The sequence below is a fragment of the Oncorhynchus keta genome, chromosome 16 (assembly GCF_023373465.1).
Source record: "Oncorhynchus keta strain PuntledgeMale-10-30-2019 chromosome 16, Oket_V2, whole genome shotgun sequence".
Lineage (NCBI taxonomy): Eukaryota > Metazoa > Chordata > Actinopteri > Salmoniformes > Salmonidae > Oncorhynchus > Oncorhynchus keta.
In genome coordinates, this window is record NC_068436.1 from 21,188,856 (window position 1) to 21,211,355 (window position 22,500).

Here is a 22,500-nt window from a genome sequence, read left to right on the forward strand (position 1 = left end):
GACGCTAGGCTGAGATACAGCCTGGGAGAAGGTAGGGTGGAGGGGAGGGGGGCATGGGGACGCTAGGCTGAGATACAGACTGGGAGAAGGTAGGGTGGAGGGGAGGGGGGCATGGGACGCTAGGCTGAGATACAGACCTGGGAGAAGGTAGGGTGGAGGGGAGGGGGGCATGGGACGCTAGGGCTGAGATACAGACTGGGAGAAGGTAGGGTGGAGGGGAGGGGGGCATGGGACGCTAGGCTGAGATACAGCCTGGGAGAAGGTAGGGTGGAGGGGAGGGGGGGCATGGGACGCTAGGCTGAGATACAGCCTGGGAGAAGGTAGGGTGGAGGGGAGGGGGGGGGCATGGGACGCTAGGCTGAGATACAGCCTGGGAGAAGGTAGGGTGGAGGGGAGGGGGGCATGGGACGCTAGGCTGAGATACAGACTGGGAGAAGGTAGGGTGGAGGGGGGGGGGAGGGGAGGGGGCATGGGACGCTAGGCTGAGATACAGACTGGGAGAAGGTAGGGTGGAGGGGAGGGGGGAGGCATGGGGACGCTGGGAGATACAGGGGAGAAGGTAGGGTGGAGGGGAGGGGGGCAGATGGGAGAAGGTAGGGTGGAGGGGAGGGGGGCGCTAGGCTGAGATACAGACTGGGAGAAGGTAGGGTGGAGGGGAGGGGGGCATGGGGACGCTAGGCTGAGATACAGCCTGGGAGAAGGTAGGGTGGAGGGGAGGGGGGCATGGGACGCTAGGCTGAGATACAGACCTGGGAGAAGGTAGGGTGGAGGGGAGGGGGGCATGGGACGCTGAGGCTGAGATACAGACTGGGAGAAGGTAGGGTGGAGGGGGGGGGGACATGGGAGACGCTAGGCTGAGATACAGACTGGGAGAAGGTAGGGTGGAGGGGAGGGGGGCATGGGGACGCTAGGCTGAGATACAGACCTGGGAGAAGGTAGGGGGAGGGCTGAGATACAGCCTGGGAGAAGGTAGGGTGGATGGGACGCTAGGCTGAGATACAGACCTGGGAGAAGGTAGGGGGAGGTAGGGAGATACAGCCTGGGAGAAGGTAGGGTGGAGGGGGGGGGGCATGGGACGCTAGGCTGAGATACAGACTGGGAGAAGGTAGGGTGGAGGGGAGGGGGGGCATGGGACGCTAGGCTGAGAAACAGACTGGGAGAAGGTAGGGTGGAGGGGAGGGGGGGGGGCATGGGACGCTAGGCTGAGATACAGGGGAGAAGGTAGGGTGGAGGGGAGGGGGGGAGATGGGACGCTAGGCTGAGATACAGACCTGGGAGAGAAGGTAGGGTGGAGGGGGCATGGGACGCTAGGCTGAGATACAGCCTGGGAGAAGGTAGGGTGGAGGGGAGGGGGGGCGAGCATGGGACGCTAGGCTGAGATACAGCCTGGGAGAAGGTAGGGTGGAGGGGGGGGGGCATGGGACGGGCTGAGATACAGACTGGGAGAAGGTAGGGTGGAGGGGGGGGGGCATGGGACGCTAGGCTGAGATACAGACTGGGAGAAGGTAGGGTGGAGGGGAGGGGGGGCATGGGATACAGCTAGGCTGAGATACAGACTGGGAGAAGGTAGGGTGGAGGGGAGGGGGGGGGCAGGGGACGCTAGGCTGAGATACAGACTGGGAGAAGGTAGGGTGGAGGGGAGGGGGGGTAGGCTGAGATACAGACTGGGAGAAGGTAGGGTGTGGGAGAAGGGCTGAGATACAGACTGGGAAGGTAGGGTGGAGGGAGGGGGGCGGGCATGGGACATGGATACAGACGGGAGAAGGTAGGGGTGGAGGCTGAGATACTGAGACTGGGAGAAGGTAGGCTGAGATACAGACTGGGAGAAGGTAGGGGGAGGGGGGGCATGGGACGCTAGGCTGAGATACAGACTGGGAGAAGGTAGGGTGGAGGGGAGGGGGGGCATGGGACGCTAGGCTGAGATACAGACTGGGAGAAGGTAGGGTGGAGGGGGGGGGGCATGGGGACGCTAGGCTGAGATACAGACTGGGAGAAGGTAGGCTGAGATGAGATACAGACTGGGAGAAGGTAGGGTGGAGGGGAGGGGGGCATGGGACGCTAGGCTGAGATACAGACTGGGAGAAGGTAGGGGGAGGGGGGCATGGGGACGCTAGGCTGAGATACAGACTGGGAGAAGGTAGGGTGGAGGGGAGGGAGGGGGGCATGGGAGACGCTAGGCTGAGATACAGACTGGGAGAAGGTAGGGTGGAGGGGAGGGGGGCATGGGACGCTAGATACAGCTGGGAGAAGGTAGGGTGGAGGAGTGGGGGCTGAGGCTGAGATACAGACTGGGAGAAGGTAGGGGGGAGGGGACTGGGATACAGACTGGGAGAAGGTAGGGTGGAGGGGAGGGGGGGAGGCTGAGATACAGACTGGGAGAAGGTAGGGTGGAGGGAGAAGGGGCTGAGGATGGGGACTAGGATACAGACTGGGAGATACAGACTGGGAGATAGGTAGGGTGGAGGGGACTGGGAGGCATGGGACGCTAGGCTGAGATACAGACTGGGAGAAGGTAGGCTGAGATACAGACTGGGAGAAGGAGGCTGGATACAGACTGGGAGAAGGTAGGGTGTAGGGGAGGGGGGGCATGGATACAGAGAAGGTGGGAGAAGGGGGGGCATGGGACGCTAGGCTGAGATACAGACTGGGAGATACAGAGATACAGACTGGGAGAAGGTAGGCTGAGATACAGACTGGGAGAAGGGGCTGAGATACAGACTGGGAGAAGGTGGGCTAGGCTGAGATACAGACTGGGAGAAGAAGGGTGGAGGGGAGGGGGGGCTGAGATACAGACTGGGAGGCTGAAGGTACGCTAGGGCTGAGATACAGACTGGGAGAAGGTAGGGGTGGAGGGGAGGGGGGCTGAGATACAGACTGGGAGAAGGTAGGCTGGAGGGGGGGCTGGGACGAGGCTGAGATACAGACTGGGAGAAGGTAGGCTGGCTGAGATACAGACTGGGAGAAGGTAGGCTGAGATACAGATGGGGACAGACAGACTGGGAGAAGGTAGGCTGGCTGTGATACAGACTGAAGGGGGCAGAGAAGGTAGGCTGAGATACAGACTGGGAGAAGGTAGGCTGAGATACAGACTGGGAGAAGGTAGGCTGAGATACAGACTGGGAGAAGGTAGGCTGAGATACAGACTGGGAGAAGGTAGGCTGAGATACAGACTGGGAGAAGGTAGGCTGAGATACAGACTGGGAGAACTGGGAGAAGGTAGGCTGGATACAGACTGGGAGAAGGTAGGCTGAGATACAGACTGGGAGAAGGTAGGCTGAGATACAGACTGGGAGAAGGTAGGCTGAGATACAGACTGGGAGAAGGTAGGCTGAGATACAGACTGGGAGAAGGTAGGCTGAGATACAGACTGGGAGAAGGTAGGCTGAGATACAGACTGGGAGAAGGTAGGCTGAGATACAGACTGGGAGAAGGTAGGCTGAGATACAGACTGGGAGAAGGTAGGCTGAGATACAGACTGGGAGAAGGTAGGCTGAGATACAGACTGGGAGAAGGTAGGCTGAGATACAGACTGGGAGAAGGTAGGCTGAGATACAGACTGGGAGAAGGTAGGCTGTGATACAGATACAGACTGGGAGAAGGTAGGCTGTACAGATGGGACAGACTGGGAGGAGAAGGTAGGCTGTGAGGCTGTGATACAGACTGGAGAAGGTAGGCTGTGATACAGACTGGAGAAGGTAGGCTGTGATACAGACTGGAGAAGGTAGGCTGTGATACAGACTGGAGAAGGTAGGCTGTGATACAGACTGTGAAGGTAGGTGTGATGTGTGTGTGTGTGTGTGTGTGTGTGTGTGTGTGTGTGTGTGTTATCAGTGTGTGTCTGTAACACAGAGCACAACAGAGAGCGTTTCATCATTAATACTGGCATCAAGCCTTATGTGTGTATACTGTCCTAGACGTATGCTCTGTGTGTATGTACTGTATACTGTCCTAGACTTATGTACTGTGTGTGTGTACTGTATACTGTCCTAGACTTATGTACTGTGTGAATGTGTATACTGTCCTAGACTTATGCTCTGTGTGTATGTACTGTATATGCTGTGTGTATGTACTGTACCTTCATTATGTCTCTGATTGATACAGAACTCATGGTGTGTGACAGTGGCTCTCTGCCTTTAGCTTAGTTTGAATAATAATTAATCTCTCTCACTCTCCCTCCCCTCTCTCTCTCTCCCCTTACTCTCTCTCTCCATCCGCCTTCTCTCTCCCCCTCTCCCCACTCTCGCTCTCCCTCTTCCCCTTACTCTCTCTCTCTCTCTCCCTCCCCCTCTCTCTCTCCCTCCCCCTCTCTCTCTCCCCTTACTCTCTGTCTCCATCCGCCTTCTCTCTCCCCCTCCCCCCACTCTCGCTCTCCCTCCCCCCTCTCTCTCTCTCCCTCTTCCCCTTCTCCTCTCTCCCCTCTCTCTCTCCCTCCCCTCTCTCTCTCTCTCTCTCTCTCTCTCTCTCTCTCTCTCTCTCCCTCTCTCTCTCTCTCTCTCCCCCTCTCTCTCTCTCTCTCCCTCCCCTCTCTCTCTCTCTCTCCCCTCTCCTCTCTCTCTCTCTCCCCCCCTCTCTCTCCCTCTCCCTTCTCTCTCTCTCCTCCCCTCTCTCTCTCTCTCCCTTCTCTCTCTCTCTCTCCCCTCCTCCCCTCTCTCTCTCTCCCCCTTACTCTCTCTCTCACTCTCCCTCCCCCTCTCTCTCTCTCTCCCTCCCCCTCTCTCTCTCTCCCCCCTTACTCTCTCTCTCCCTCCCCCCCCCCCCCCTCTCCTGCTCCCCCTCTCCCTCCCCTCTCTCCTGCTTCCCCCACTCTCGCTCTCCCTCCCTCCTCTCCCCCTCCCCCACTCTCGCTCTCCCTCCCTCTCTCTCCCCTCTCTCTCTCTCTCTCTCTCTCTCCCCTTACTCTCTCTCTCACTCTCCATCCCCCTCTCTCTCTATCCCCCTTCCTCCTTCTCTCCCTCCCTCTCTTGCTCTCTCTCTCTCAACCAGTCCACAGGTTCAGTGTAGGCGTTCAGCCAGGAACTAAGCTAGAGAGTGGTCCCGCCTCCCTGCACCTGTGCAACAACCTACTGGTCCTCACTAGGGACCTCCCCCCGGCCGTGATTGGCCAGTGGAAGCTGTCAGACCTGCGTCGCTATGGCGACGTGCCCAACGGCTTTGTGTTTGAGGGCGGCACTAGATGTGGATACTGTGAGTATGGAACCACAACGGGACCGTGTCCCAAATGGCACCATTTTCCCTAGTGCACTACTTTAGACCAGAGCCCTATGGTACCCTATTCCCTATGTAGTGCACTATTCCCTATGTCGTGCAGTACTTTAGATCAGAGCCCTATGGTACCCTATTCCCTATGTCGTGCAGTACTTTAGACCAGAGCCCTATGGCACCCTATTCCCTATATAGTGCACTATTCCCTATGTAGTGCACTACTTTAGACCAGAGCCCTATGGAACCCTATTCCCTATATAGTGCACTACTTTAGACCAGAGCCCTATGGTACCCTATTCCCTATATAGTGCACTTCTTTAGACCAGAGCCCTATGGTACCCTATTCCCTATATAGTGCACTACTTTCGACAAGAGCCCTATGGAACCCTATGTAGTGCACTACTTTAGACCAGAACCTTATGTCACCCTATTCCCTATATAGTGCACTACTTTAGACCAGAGCCCTATGGCACCCTATTCCCTATATAGTGCACTACTTTAGACCAGAGCCCTATGGCACCCTATTCCCTGTGTAGTACACTACTTTAGACCAGAACCTTATGTCACCCTATTCCCTATATAGTGCACTACTTTAGACCAGAGCCCTATGGCACCCTATTCCCTATGTAGTACACTACTTTAGACCAGAGCCCTATGGCACCCTGTTCCCTATATAGTGCACTACTTTAGACCAGAGCCCTATGGCACCCTATTCCCTATATAGTGCACTACTTTAGACCAGAGCCCTATGGCACCCTATTCCCTATATAGTGCACTACTTTAGACCAGAGCCCTATGGCACCCTGTTCCCTATATCGTGCACTACTTTTGAGAATGGAACTCACTGTGTCAACGGGTTAGCTAGTTTTAAGAACAGTTCAATGGAATTGTTTTGAATTCTAAAACATTTCCATATTTCCATAGTGACAGTTCACCAGGTCTGTGGCCTCCATCTCTGGTCCTGGAGAATTCGAGGTGTGCAGGCTTTTGTTCCATCCCAGCAGTACATTGTCCCTGTCTATCTATTGTTCTCTCTTCTCCCCAAATGACAGTATTTTGTGGTTGGTTGGTATCTCACAGTACAGTACAGTATAGTTGGTATCTGAGAGTACAGTATAGTTGGTATCTCAGAGTACAGTACAGTATAGTTAGTATCTCAGTACAGTATAGTTGGTATCTCAGAGTACAGTACAGTACAGTATAGTTGGTATCTCAGAGTACAGTATAGTTGGTATCTCAGAGTACAGTATAGTTGGTATCTCAGAGTACAGTATAGTTGGTATCTCAGTACAGTATAGTTGGTATCTCAGTACAGTATAGTTGGTATCTCAGTACAGTATAGTTGGTATCTCAGTACAGTATAGTTGGTATCTCAGAGTACAGTATAGTTGGTATCTCAGTATAGTTGGTATCTCAGTATAGTTGGTATCTCAGTATAGTTGGTATCTCAGTATAGTTGGTATCTCAGTATAGTTGGTATCTCAGTATAGTTGGTATCTCAGTATAGTTGGTATCTCAGTATAGTTGGTATCTCAGTATAGTTGGTATCTCAGAGTACAGTATAGTTGGTATCTCAGTATAGTTGGTATCTCAGTATAGTTGGTATCTCAGTATAGTTGGTATCTCAGTGCAGTATAGTTGGTATCTCAGTGCAGTATAGTTGGTATCTCAGTGCAGTATAGTTGGTATCTCAGTGCAGTATAGTTGGTATCTCAGTATAGTTGGTATCTCAGTATAGTTGGTATCTCAGTATAGTTGGTATCTCAGTACAGTATAGTTGGTATCTCAGAGTACAGTATAGTTGGTATCTCAGTATAGTTGGTATCTCAGTATAGTTGGTATCTCAGTATAGTTGGTATCTCAGTATAGTTGGTATCTCAGTATAGTTGGTATCTCAGTATAGTTGGTATCTCCGAGTACAGTATAGTTGGTATCTCAGTATAGTTGGTATCCTCAGTATAGTTGGTATCTCAGTATAGTTGGTATCTCAGTATAGTTGGTATCTCAGTACAGTATAGTTGGTATCTCAGTACAGTATAGTTGGTATCTCAGTACAGTATAGTTGGTATCTCAGAGTACAGTATAGTTGGTATCTCAGTATAGTTGGTATCTCAGTATAGTTGGTATCTCAGCATAGTTGGTATCCTCAGTATAGTTGGTATCTCAGTATAGTTGGTATCCTCAGTATAGTTGGTATCTCAGCATAGTTGGTATCTCAGCATAGTTGGTATCTCAGTATAGTTGGTATCTCAGAGTACAGTATAGTTGGTATCTCAGTATAGTTGGTATCCAGTATAGTTGGTATCTCAGTGCAGTATAGTTGGTATCTCAGTGCAGTATAGTTGGTATCTCAGTACAGTATAGTTGGTATCTCAGTATAGTTGGTATCTCAGTATAGTTGGTATCTCAGTACAGTATAGTTGGTATCTCAGTATAGTTGGTATCTCAGTATAGTTGGTATCTCAGTATAGTTGGTATCTCAGTATAGTTGGTATCTCAGAGTACAGTATAGTTGGTATCTCAGCATAGTTGGTATCCTCAGTATAGTTGGTATCTCAGTATAGTTGGTATCTCAGTATAGTTGGTATCTCAGTGCAGTATAGTTGGTATCTCAGTATAGTTGGTATCTCAGTATAGTTGGTATCTCAGTATAGTTGGTATCTCAGTATAGTTGGTATCTCAGTATAGTTGGTATCTCAGTACAGTATAGTTGGTATCTCAGTATAGTATAGTTGGTATCTCAGTATAGTTGGTATCTCAGTACAGTGTAGTTGGTATCTCAGAGTACAGTATAGTTGGTATCTCAGTATAGTTGGTATCTCAGTATAGTTGGTATCTCAGAGTACAGTATAGTTGGTATCTCAGTATAGTTGGTATCTCAGTATAGTTGGTATCTCAGTGCAGTATAGTTGGTATCTCAGTGCAGTATAGTTGGTATCTCAGTATAGTATAGTTGGTATCTCAGTATAGTTGGTATCTCAGTATAGTTGGTATCTCAGTATAGTTGGTATCTCAGTATAGTTGGTATCTCAGTACAGTATAGTTGGTATCTCAGTACAGTATAGTTGGTATCTCAGTACAGTATAGTTGGTATCTCAGAGTACAGTATAGTTGGTATCTCAGAGTACAGTATAGTTGGTATCTCAGAGTACAGTATAGTTGGTATCTCAGAGTACAGTATAGTTGGTATCTCAGAGTACAGTATAGTTGGTATCTCAGAGTACAGTATAGTTGGTATCTCAGTACAGTATAGTTGGTATCTCAGTACAGTATAGTTGGTATCTCAGAGTACAGTATAGTTGGTATCTCAGTATAGTTGGTATCTCAGTATAGTTGGTATCTCAGTATAGTTGGTATCTCAGTATAGTTGGTATCTCAGTATAGTTGGTATCTCAGTACAGTATAGTTGGTATCTCAGAGTACAGTATAGTTGGTATCTCAGAGTACAGTATAGTTGGTATCTCAGAGTACAGTATAGTTGGTATCTCAGAGTACAGTATAGTTGGTATCTCAGTACAGTATAGTTGGTATCTCAGTACAGTATAGTTGGTATCTCAGAGTACAGTATAGTTGGTATCTCAGTATAGTTGGTATCTCAGTATAGTTGGTATCTCAGTATAGTTGGTATCTCAGTATAGTATAGTTGGTATCCTCAGTATAGTATAGTTGGTATCTCAGTATAGTGGTATCTCAGTATAGTTGGTATCTCAGAGTACAGTATGGTTGGTATCTCAGTATAGTTGGTATCTCAGTATAGTTGGTATCTCAGAGTACAGTATGGTTGGTATCTCAGCATATTTGGTATCTCAGTATAGTTTATCTCAGTATAGTTGGTATCTCAGTACAGTATAGTTGGTATCTCAGAGTACAGTATAGTTGGTATCTCAGTATAGTTGGTATCTCAGTATAGTTGGTATCTCAGTACAGTGTAGTTGGTATCTCAGTACAGTATAGTTGGTATCCTCAGAGTACAGTATAGTTGGTATCTCAGTATAGTTGGTATCTCAGTATAGTATAGTTGGTATCTCAGTATAGTTGGTATCTCAGTACAGTATAGTTGGTATCTCAGAGTACAGTATAGTTGGTATCTCAGAGTACAGTACAGTATAGTTGGTATCTCAGAGTACAGTATAGTTGGTATTTCAGTACAGTATAGTTGGTATTTCAGTACAGTATAGTTGGTATCTCAGAGTACAGTATAGTTGGTATCTCAGAGTACAGTATAGTTGGTATCTCAGAGTACAGTATAGTTGGTATCTCAGAGTACAGTACAGTATAGTTGGTATCTCAGAGTACAGTATAGTTGGTATTTCAGTACAGTGTAGTTGGTATCTCAGAGTACAGTACAGTATAGTTTATCTCAGAGTACAGTATAGTTGGTATCTCAGTATAGTGGTATCTCAGTATAGTTGGTATCCCAGTATAGTTGGTATCTCAGTATAGTTGGTATCTCAGTATAGTTGGTATCTCAGTATAGTTGGTATCTCAGAGTACAGTATGGTTGGTATCTCAGTATAGTTGGTATCTCAGTATAGTTGGTATCTCAGTATAGTTGGTATCTCAGTACAGTATAGTTGGTATCTCAGTATAGTTGGTATCTCAGTATAGTTGGTATCTCAGTATAGTTGGTATCTCAGTGCAGTATAGTTGGTATCTCAGTATAGTATAGTTGGTATCTCAGTATAGTTGGTATCTCAGTACAGTATAGATGGTATCTCAGTACAGTATAGTTGGTATCTCAGTACAGTATAGTTGGTATCTCAGTACAGTATAGTTGGTATCTCAGTACAGTATAGTTGGTATCTCAGTACAGTATAGTTGGTATCTCAGTACAGTATAGTTGGTATCTCAGAGTACAGTATAGTTGGTATCTCAGTACAGTATAGTTGGTATCTCAGTACAGTATAGTTGGTATCTCAGAGTACAGTATAGTTGGTATGTCAGTATAGTTGGTATCTCAGTATAGTTGGTATCTCAGTATAGTTGGTATCTCAGTATAGTTGGTATCTCAGTATAGTTGGTATCTCAGTATAGTTGGTATCTCAGTACAGTATAGTTGGTATCTCAGAGTACAGTACAGTATAGTTGGTATCTCAGTACAGTATAGTTGGTATCTCAGAGTACAGTATAGTTGGTATCTCAGAGTACAGTATAGTTGGTATCTCAGAGTACAGTATAGTTGGTATCTCAGAGTACAGTATAGTTGGTATCTCAGAGTACAGTACAGTATAGTTGGTATCTCAGAGTACAGTATAGTTGGTATCTCAGAGTACAGTATAGTTGGTATCTCAGAGTACAGTATAGTTGGTATCTCAGTACAGTATAGTTGGTATCTCAGTACAGTATAGTTGGTATCTCAGAGTACAGTATAGTTGGTATCTCAGTATAGTTGGTATCTCAGTATAGTTGGTATCTCAGTATAGTTGGTATCTCAGTATAGTTGGTATCTCAGCATAGCTGGTATAGTTGGTATCTCAGTATAGTTGGTATCTCAGTATAGTTGGTATCTCAGAGTACAGTATGGTTGGTATCTCAGTATAGTTGGTATCTCAGTATAGTTGGTATCTCAGTATAGTTGGTATCTCAGTATAGTTGGTATCTCAGAGTACAGTATGGTTGGTATCTCAGTATAGTTGGTATCTCAGTATAGTTTATCTCAGTATAGTTGGTATCTCAGTACAGTATAGTTGGTATCTCAGAGTACAGTATAGTTGGTATCTCAGTATAGTTGGTATCTCAGTATAGCTGGTATCTCAGTATAGTTGGTATCTCAGTATAGTTGGTATCTCAGTATAGTTGGTATCTCAGTGCAGTATAGTTGGTATCTCAGTATAGTATAGTTGGTATCTCAGTATAGCTGGTATCTCAGTATAGTTGGTATCTCAGCATAGTTGGTATCTCAGTACAGTATAGTTGGTATCTCAGAGTACAGTATAGTTGGTATCTCAGAGTACAGTATAGTTGGTATCTCAGAGTACAGTATAGTTGGTATCTCAGTACAGTATAGTTGGTATCTCAGTACAGTATAGTTGGTATCTCAGTATAGTTGGTATCTCAGTATAGTTGGTATCTCAGTATAGTTGGTATCTCAGTATAGTATAGTTGGTATCTCAGTATAGTTGGTATCTCAGTATAGTTGGTATCTCAGAGTACAGTATGGTTGGTATCTCAGTATAGTTGGTATCTCAGTATAGTTGGTATCTCAGAGTACAGTATGGTTGGTATCTCAGTATAGTTGGTATCTCAGTATAGTTTATCTCAGTATAGTTGGTATCTCAGTACAGTATAGTTGGTATCTCAGAGTACAGTATAGTTGGTATCTCAGTATAGTTGGTATCTCAGTATAGTTGGTATCTCAATATAGTTGGTATCTCAGTGCAGTAGGTATCTCAGTGCAGTATAGTTGGTATCTCAGTATAGTATAGTTGGTATCTCAGTATAGTTGGTATCTCAGTACAGTATAGTTGGTATCTCAGTACAGTATAGTTGGTATCTCAGTACAGTATAGTTGGTATCTCAGTACAGTATAGTTGGTATCTCAGTACAGTATAGTTGGTATCTCAGTACAGTATAGTTGGTATCTCAGTACAGTATAGTTGGTATCTCAGTACAGTATAGTTGGTATCTCAGTACAGTATAGTTGGTATCCCAGAGTACAGTATAGTTGGTATCTCAGCATAGTTGGTATCCTCAGTATAGTTGGTATCTCAGTATAGCTGGTATCTCAGTATAGTTGGTATCTCAGTATAGTTGGTATCTCAGTATAGTTGGTATCTCAGTATAGTTGGTATCTCAGTATAGTTGGTATCTCAGTACAGTATAGTTGGTATCTCAGTACAGTATAGTTGGTATCTCAGTACAGTATAGTTGGTATCTCAGAGTACAGTATAGTTGGTATCTCAGTGCAGTATAGTTGGTATCTCAGTGCAGTATAGTTGGTATCTCAGAGTACAGTATAGTTGGTATCTCAGAGTACAGTATAGTTGGTATCTCAGAGTACAGTATAGTTGGTATCCTCAGAGTACAGTATAGTTGGTATCTCAGTATAGTTGGTATCTCAGTACAGTATAGTTGGTATCTCAGTACAGTATGGTTGGTATCTCAGAGTACAGTATAGTTGGTATCTCAGAGTACAGTATAGTTGGTATCTCAGTACAGTATAGTTGGTATCTCAGTACAGTATAGTTGGTATCTCAGAGTACAGTATAGTTGGTATCTCAGAGTACAGTATAGTTGGTATCTCAGTGCAGTATAGTTGGTATCTCAGAGTACAGTATAGTTGGTATCTCAGAGTACAGTATAGTTGGTATCCTCAGTATAGTTGGTATCTCAGTACAGTATAGTTGGTATCTCAGTACAGTATAGTTGGTATCTCAGTACAGTATGGTTGGTATCTCAGAGTACAGTATGGTTGGTATCTCAGTATAGTTGGTATCTCAGTACAGTATAGTTGGTATCTCAGTACAGTATAGTTGGTATCTCAGTACAGTATAGTTGGTATCTCAGTACAGTATAGTTGGTATCTCAGTACAGTATAGTTGGTATCTCAGTACAGTATAGTTGGTATCTCAGTACAGTATAGTTGGTATCTCAGTACAGTATAGTTGGTATCTCAGTACAGTATAGTTGGTATCTCAGTACAGTATAGTTGGTATCTCAGTACAGTATAGTTGGTATCTCAGTACAGTATAGTTGGTATCTCAGAGTACAGTATAGTTGGTATCTCAGTATAGTTGGTATCTCAGTACAGTATAGTTGGTATCTCAGTATAGTTGGTATCTCAGAGTACAGTATGGTTGGTATCTCAGTACAGTATAGTTGGTATCTCAGAGTACAGTATAGTTGGTATCTCAGAGTACAGTATAGTTGGTATCTCAGAGTACAGTATAGTTGGTATCTCAGTACAGTGTAGTTGGTATCTCAGTACAGTGTAGTTGGTATCTCAGTACAGTGTAGTTGGTATCTCAGTACAGTGTAGTTGGTATCTCAGTACAGTATAGTTGGTATCTCAGTACAGTGTAGTTGGTATCTCAGTGTAGTTGGTATCTCAGTACAGTATAGTTGGTATCTCAGTACAGTATAGTTGGTATCTCAGTACAGTGTAGTTGGTATCTCAAGAGTACATTATAGTTGGTATCTCAAGAGTACAGTATAGTTGGTATCTCAGAGTACAGTACAGTTGGTATCTCAGAGTACAGTATAGTTGGTATCTCAGAGTACAGTATAGTTGGTATCTCAGAGTACAGTATAGTTGGTATCTCAGAGTACAGTATAGTTGGTATCTCAGAGTACAGTATAGTTGGTATCTCAGAGTACAGTATAGTTGGTATCTCAGTACAGTATAGTTGGTATCTCAGTACAGTATAGTTGGTATCTCAGTACAGTATAGTTGGTATCTCAGAGTACAGTATAGTTGGTATCTCAGTATAGTTGGTATCTCAGTATAGTTGGTATCTCAGTATAGTTGGTATCTCAGTATAGTATAGTTGGTATCCTCAGCATAGTATAGTTGGTATCTCAGTATAGTTGGTATCTCAGTATAGTTGGTATCTCAGAGTACAGTATGGTTGGTATCTCAGTATAGTTGGTATCTCAGTATAGTTGGTATCTCAGTATAGTTGGTATCTCAGTATAGTGGGTATCTCAGAGTACAGTATGGTTGGTATCTCAGTATGGTTGGTATCTCAGCATAGTTGGTATCTCAGTATAGTTTATCTCAGTATAGTTGGTATCTCAGTACAGTATAGTTGGTATCTCAGAGTACAGTATAGTTGGTATCTCAGTATAGTTGGTATCTCAGTATAGTTGGTATCTCAGTACAGTGTAGTTGGTATCTCAGTACAGTATAGTTGGTATCTCAGAGTACAGTATAGTTGGTATCTCAGTATAGTTGGTATCTCAGTGCAGTATAGTTGGTATCTCAGTATAGTATAGTTGGTATCTCAGTATAGTTGGTATCCTCAGTACAGTATAGTTGGTATCTCAGTACAGTATAGTTGGTATCTCAGTACAGTATAGTTGGTATCTCAGTACAGTATAGTTGGTATCTCAGTACAGTATAGTTGGTATCTCAGAGTACAGTATAGTTGGTATCTCAGAGTACAGTATAGTTGGTATCTCAGAGTACAGTATAGTTGGTATCTCAGAGTACAGTATAGTTGGTATCTCAGTACAGTATAGTTGGTATCTCAGTACAGTATAGTTGGTATCTCAGTATAGTTGGTATCTCAGTATAGTTGGTATCTCAGTATAGTTGGTATCTCAGTATAGTTGGTATCTCAGTATAGCTGGTATCTCAGTATAGTTGGTATCTCAGTATAGTATAGTTGGTATCTCAGTATAGTTGGTATCTCAGTATAGTTGGTATCTCAGAGTACAGTATGGTTGGTATCTCAGTATAGTATAGTTGGTATCTCAGTATAGTTGGTATCTCAGTACAGTGTAGTTGGTATCTCAGTACAGTATAGTTGGTATCTCAGTATAGTTGGTATCTCAGTATAGTTGGTATCCTCAGCATAGTTGGTATCTCAGCATAGTTGGTATCTCAGCATAGCTGGTATCCAGTGCAGTATAGTTGGTATCTCAGTACAGTATAGTTGGTATCTCAGTATAGTTGGTATCCAGCATAGTTGGTATCTCAGTATAGTTGGTATCTCAGTATAGTTGGTATCTCAGTGCAGTATAGTTGGTATCTCAGTATAGTATAGTTGGTATCTCAGTATAGTTGGTATCTCAGTACAGTATAGTTGGTATCTCAGTACAGTATAGTTGGTATCTCAGTACAGTATAGATGGTATCTCAGTACAGTATAGTTGGTATCCAGTACAGTATAGTTGGTATCTCAGTACAGTATAGTTGGTATCTCAGTACAGTATAGTTGGTATCTCAGTACAGTATAGTTGGTATCTCAGTACAGTATAGTTGGTATCTCAGTACAGTATAGTTGGTATCTCAGAGTACAGTATAGTTGGTATCTCAGAGTACAGTATAGTTGGTATCTCAGTATAGTTGGTATCTCAGCATAGCTGGTATCTCAGTATAGTTGGTATCCTCAGTATAGTTGGTATCTCAGTATAGTATAGTTGGTATCTCAGTACAGTATAGTTGGTATCTCAGTACAGTATAGTTGGTATCTCAGTACAGTATAGTTGGTATCTCAGTACAGCATAGTTGGTATCTCAGAGTACAGTATAGTTGGTATCTCAGAGTACAGTATAGTTGGTATCTCAGAGTACAGTATAGTTGGTATCTCAGAGTACAGTATAGTTGGTATCTCAGAGTACAGTATAGTTGGTATCTCAGTACAGTATAGTTGGTATCTCAGTACAGTATAGTTGGTATCTCAGTACAGTATAGTTGGTATCTCAGAGTACAGTATAGTTGGTATCTCAGTATAGTTGGTATCCTCAGTATAGTTGGTATCCCAGTATAGTTGGTATCTCAGTATAGTTGGTATCCAGTATAGTATAGTTGGTATCTCAGTATAGTTGGTATCTCAGTATAGTTGGTATCTCAGAGTACAGTATGGTTGGTATCTCAGTATAGTTGGTATCTCAGTATAGTTGGTATCTCAGTATAGTTGGTATCTCAGTATAGTTGGTATCTCAGAGTACAGTATGGTTGGTATCTCAGTATAGTTGGTATCTCAGTATAGTTTATCTCAGTATAGTTGGTATCTCAGAGTACAGTATGGTTGGTATCTCAGTATAGTTGGTATCTCAGTATAGTTGGTATCCCAGTATAGTTGGTATCTCAGTGCAGTATAGTTGGTATCTCAGTATAGTATAGTTGGTATCTCAGTATAGTTGGTATCTCAGTACAGTATAGTTGGTATCTCAGTACAGTATAGTTGGTATCTCAGTACAGTATAGTTGGTATCTCAGTACAGTATAGTTGGTATCTCAGAGTACAGTATAGTTGGTATCTCAGAGTACAGTATAGTTGGTATCTCAGAGTACAGTATAGTTGGTATCCAGTATAGTTGGTATCTCAGTATAGCTGGTATCCTCAGCATAGCTGGTATCCTCAGTATAGTTGGTATCTCAGTATAGTATAGTTGGTATCTCAGTATAGTTGGTATCTCAGAGTACAGTATGGTTGGTATCTCAGTATAGTTGGTATCTCAGTATAGTTGGTATCTCAGAGTACAGTATGGTTGGTATCTCAGTATAGTTGGTATCTCAGTATAGTTGGTATCTCAGTACAGTATAGTTGGTATCTCAGAGTACAGTATAGTTGGTATCTCAGTATAGTTGGTATCTCAGTATAGTTGGTATCTCAGTATAGTTGGTATCTCAGTGCAGTAGGTATCTCAGTGCAGTATAGTTGGTATCTCAGTATAGTTGGTATCTCAGTACAGTATAGTTGGTATCTCAGTACAGTATAGTTGGTATCTCAGTACAGTATAGTTGGTATCTCAGTACAGTATAGTTGGTATCTCAGTACAGTATAGTTGGTATCTCAGTACAGTATAGTTGGTATCTCAGTACAGTATAGTTGGTATCTCAGTACAGTATAGTTGGTATCTCAGTACAGTATAGTTGGTATCTCAGTACAGTATAGTTGGTATCTCAGAGTACAGTATGGTTGGTATCTCAGTATGGTTGGTATCTCAGTATGGTTGGTATCTCAGTATGGTTGGTATCTCAGTATAGTTGGTATCTCAGTATAGTTGGTATCTCAGTATAGTTGGTATCTCAGTATAGTTGGTATCTCAGTACAGTATAGTTGGTATCTCAGAGTACAGTATAGTTGGTATCTCAGAGTACAGTATAGTTGGTATCTCAGTACAGTATAGTTGGTATCTCAGAGTACAGTATAGTTGGTATCTCAGAGTACAGTATAGTTGGTATCTCAGAGTACAGTATAGTTGGTATCTCAGAGTACAGTATAGTTGGTATCTCAGAGTACAGTATAGTTGGTATCTCAGAGTACAGTATAGTTGGTATCTCAGTACAGTATAGTTGGTATCTCAGAGTACAGTACAGTATAGTTGGTATCTCAGAGTACAGTATAGTTGGTATCTCAGAGTACAGTATAGTTGGTATCTCAGTACAGTATAGTTGGTATCTCAGAGTACAGTATAGTTGGTATCTCAGAGTACAGTATAGTTGGTATCTCAGTATAGTTGGTATCTCAGTACAGTATAGTTGGTATCTCAGTACAGTATGGTTGGTATCTCAGAGTACAGTATGGTTGGTATCTCAGTATAGTTGGTATCTCAGTACAGTATAGTTGGTATCTCAGTACAGTATAGTTGGTATCTCAGTACAGTATAGTTGGTATCTCAGTACAGTATAGTTGGTATCTCAGTACAGTATAGTTGGTATCTCAGTACAGTATAGTTGGTATCTCAGTACAGTATAGTTGGTATCTCAGTACAGTATAGTTGGTATCTCAGTATAGTTGGTATCTCAGTATAGTTGGTATCTCAGTACAGTATAGTTGGTATCTCAGAGTACAGTATGGTTGGTATCTCAGTACAGTATAGTTGGTATCTCAGTACAGTATAGTTGGTATCTCAGAGTACAGTATAGTTGGTATCTCAGTACAGTATAGTTGATATCTCAGTACAGTGTAGTTGGTATCTCAGTACAGTGTAGTTGGTATCTCAGTACAGTGTAGTTGGTATCTCAGTACAGTGTAGTTGGTATCTCAGTACAGTGTAGTTGGTATCTCAGTACAGTATAGTTGGTATCTCAGTACAGTGTAGTTGGTATCTCAGTACAGTGTAGTTGGTATCTCAGTACAGTGTAGTTGGTATCTCAGTACAGTGTAGTTGGTATCTCAGTACAGTGTAGTTGGTATCTCAGTACAGTATAGTTGGTATCTCAGTACAGTGTAGTTGGTATCTCAGTGTAGTTGGTATCTCAGTGCAGTATAGTTGGTATCTCAGTACAGTATAGTTGGTATCTCAGTACAGTGTAGTTGGTATCTCAGTACAGTGTAGTTGGTATCTCAGTGTAGTTGGTATCTCAGTGCAGTATAGTTGGTATCTCAGTACAGTATAGTTGGTATCTCATTACAGTATAGTTGGTATCTCAGTACAGTATAGTTGGTATCTCAGTACAGTATAGTTGGTATCTCAGTACAGTATAGTTGGTATCTCAGTACAGTATAGTTGGTATCTCAGTACAGTATAGTTGGTATCTCAGAGTACAGTATAGTTGGTATCTCAGAGTACAGTATAGTTGGTATCTCAGTACAGTATAGTTGGTATCTCAGTACAGTATAGTTGGTATCTCAGTACAGTATAGTTGGTATCTCAGTACAGTATAGTTGGTATCTCAGTACAGTGTAGTTGGTATCTCAGTACAGTGTAGTTGGTATCTCAGTGTAGTTGGTATCTCAGTGCAGTATAGTTGGTATCTCAGTACAGTATAGTTGGTATCTCAGTACAGTACAGTTGGTATCTCAGAGTACAGTATAGTTGGTATCTCAGTACAGTATAGTTGGTATCTCAGTACAGTGTAGTTGGTATCTCAGTACAGGATAGTTGGTATCTCAGTACAGTATAGTTGGTATCTCAGAGTACAGTATAGTTGGTATCTCAGTACAGTATAGTTGGTATCTCAGTACAGTATAGTTGGTATCTCAGTACAGTATAGTTGGTATCTCAGTACAGTATAGTTGGTATCTCAGTACAGTATAGTTGGTATCTCAGTACAGTGTAGTTGGTATCTCAGTACAGTGTAGTTGGTATCTCAGTACAGTACAGTTGGTATCTCAGTACAGTACAGTTGGTATCTCAGTACAGTACAGTTGGTATCTCAGAGTACAGTATAGTTGGTATCTCAGTACAGTATAGTTGGTATCTCAGTACAGTGTAGTTGGTATCTCAGTACAGGATAGTTGGTATCTCAGTACAGTACAGTTGGTATCTCAGAGTACAGTATAGTTGGTATCTCAGAGTACAGTATAGTTGTTATTTCAGTACAGTATAGTTGGTATTTCAGTACAGTATAGTTGGTATCTCAGTACAGTATAGTTGGTATCTCAGTACAGTATAGTTGGTATCTCAGTACAGTATAGTTGGTATCTCAGTACAGTATAGTTGGTATCTCAGTACAGTATAGTTGGTATCTCAGTACAGTATAGTTGGTATCTCAGTACAGTATAGTTGGTATCTCAGTACAGTATAGTTGGTATCTCAGAGTACAGTATAGTTGGTATTTCAGTACAGTGTAGTTGGTATCTCAGTGTAGTTGGTATCTCAGTACAGTATAGTTGGTATCTCAGTACAGTATAGTTGGTATCTCAGTACAGTATAGTTGGTATCTCAGAGTACAGTATAGTTGGTATTTCAGTACAGTATAGTTGGTATCTCAGTACAGTGTAGTTGGTATCTCAGTGTAGTTGGTATCTCAGTACAGTATAGTTGGTATCTCAGTACAGTATAGTTGGTATCTCAGTACAGTATAGTTGGTATCTCAGTACAGTATAGTTGGTATCTCAGTACAGTATGGTTGGTATCTCAGTATAGTACAGTATAGTTGGTATCTCAGTACAGTATAGTTGGTATCTCAGTACAGTATAGTTGGTATCTCAGTACAGTATAGTTGGTATCCCAGTACAGTATAGTTGGTATCTCAGTACAGTATAGTTGGTATCTCAGTACAGTATAGTTGGTATCTCAGTACAGTGTAGTTGGTATCTCAGTACAGTATAGTTGGTATCTCAGTACAGTACAGTTGGTATCTCAGAGTACAGTATAGTTGGTATCTCAGTACAGTATAGTTGGTATCTCAGTACAGTATAGTTGGTATCTCAGTACAGTATAGTTGGTATCTCAGTACAGTATAGTTGGTATCTCAGTACAGTATAGTTGGTATCTCAGTACAGTATAGTTTGTATCTTTGGGTACAGTATCACTTTCCCCTCCCTCTGTCTCTCCTAGTATAGGCTGCTGCCATCTCAGGTCAGTAAATGTATCTGGAGGAGAAGTCCTGTCATGGTATCAGACTACAGTATAGTTGAGTATCTCAGAGTACAGTCTCAGAGTACAGTATAGTTGGTATCTCAGAGTACAGTATAGTTGGTATCTCAGAGAAAACAAAGGGTATCTTCCACCTCACAGAACTGGTATCCGAACAGTATAGTTGTGTTCTGGAGAAGGTCTAAAGATAGTTGGTATCCAGCTTAGTAACTGGTCCGTTTGGTACAATGTGGTGAAACTCATGAGAGACAATTTGGCCACATTGCCATAACGCTGTTTATACAGGAGTCTGGTATGAGTTTACATCTAATTATTGTACAAAATGAATGAGTAATTATGTGCTTGTGTCAACTGTCAGTACAGTAACAGGCCTGTCTTTACCGAACAGGCCTGTCAGTATCCAATGACAACTGTAACAGTTGGTATCTCAACAGGCCTGTCAGTTGGTATCCAATGACAACTGTCTGGTATCTCAACAGGCCTGTCAGGACCAATGACAACAGTCTTTACCGTAACGGGCCTGTCAGTGACAACTGTCTTTACAGTAACAGGCCTGTCAGGACCAGACAACTGTCTAGTGGTATCTCAGAGTACAGTATGGTATCTCAGAGTACAGTACAACTGTTGGTATCTAACAGGCCTAGTCAGGTATCTCAATGACAGTCTTTACCGCAACAGGCCTAGTTGGTATCCAAAGACAACTGTCTTTATCTCAGAGTAACAGGCCTAGTCAGGATCTCAGTAGACAACTGTCTTTGGTATCTCAGGACCAAAGACAACTGTATTTACAGTATAGTTGGCCTCTCAGGACCAAAGACAACTGTCTCAGTACCGTATACAGGCCTCTCAGGACAATGTACAACTGTCTCTACCGTAACAGGCCTGTCTCTACCGTAACAGGCCTGTCTCTACCGTAACAGGCCTGTCAGGACCAATGACAACTGTCTCTACCGTAACAGGCCTGTCTCTACCGTAACAGGCCTGTCTCTACCGTAACAGGCCTGTCAGGACCAATGACAACTGTCTCTACCGTAACAGGCCTGTCAGGACCAATGACAACTGTCTTTACCGTAACAGGCCTGTCTTTACCGTAACAGGCCTGTCTCTACCGTAACAGGCCTGTCAGGACCAATGACAACTGTCTTTACCGTAACAGGCCTGTCAGGACCAATGACAACTGTCTTTACCGTAACAGGCCTGTCAGGACCAATGACAACTGTCTTTACCGTAACAGGCCTGTCAGGACCAATGACAACTGTCTTTACCGTAACAGACCTGTCTTTACCGTAACAAGCCTGTCAGGACCAAAACTGTCTCTACAACTGTCTCTACCGTAATGGGCCTGTTTGAGGACCAATGACAACTGTCTTTACCGTAACGGCCTGTCCTGTCAGGACCAAGGACAACTGTCTAATTATGAAACTATTTGTGAAATGATGTGATGCTATGTAATGATGTTAATGTGAGAGAATGGTATTTCTGTTTAAAGTTTCACTAAGTTCTTGGCCCCTCCCCAGAGCCACAGACAGATCCTGGCATCATGGGAACAGGCCTTTTCCATATTCCGAATAAAAAAATCCACCTGGGTGTTCCCACTTCAGACCAGCTTACCTCGATAACGAGAGGGCCAAGGTTGGAGACCAGACCATCTTACCTCAATTACGAGAGGGCCAAGGTTTGAGACCAGACCAGTACCTCGATCACAGAGGGAAATAAGGGTTTGAGTAGATTGCTGAATCTTTTAACCATCCCACGTGGTTAAACTCTTAGACTATCGATACCGACAGAATAAGAACAAGTCTTTGATATTAATTACTAGTCTGCAGCTAGGAATTCGGGAATCACTGAACGCGAAGACCGACAACCGCCCGAAACATCTATTCTAATACAACATTTCTGAATGGGACTCTGAAGTATCCATTCTAGCCACGAAAGATGGGCAGATGAACTTCCAACAGAAAGAAAGACATTCCAACAGAGATCACGTGACACACTGAGCGTAAATATATATATTGATTTGCAGTTGTTCCCGAATGAGTGAGTGTTCATGTGCAAAGGATTAGCATTTCAATTGTTATATTTATCAACTCTGTAGTGTCTTTTATCTTTCACCCCTTTTCAGTCTATTGTCCACCAAGCCACCATAACCAACAATTTACGACGTTCGGAATGAGACTAACGTGAGCTAAAGAATCATTCATTAATTAAGAAGACTAATTGATCAGATATTAAAATATCTGAAAGTTGTATTAGGAAAATTATAACTTTGTAATCTGAATATTTTCCCTTGGTGCCCCGACTTCCTAGTTAATTACAGTTACATGATTAAGGAGTTTAATCACGTAATAATAATTACAGAGAAT

At 43.2% G+C, this 22,500-nt stretch overlaps 1 protein-coding gene across 1 annotated transcript in view; it reads left to right on the forward strand.

Moving 5' to 3' along the window:
- Positions 1 to 22,500, forward strand: part of LOC118382784 (protein Dok-7-like) — a 72,805-nt gene that overhangs the window by 16,815 nt on the left and 33,490 nt on the right. The window contains 2 exon segments of the mRNA XM_052465070.1: positions 1,346 to 1,396; positions 4,984 to 5,184. Coding sequence (XP_052321030.1) covers positions 1,346 to 1,396; positions 4,984 to 5,184 — 252 coding nt within the window.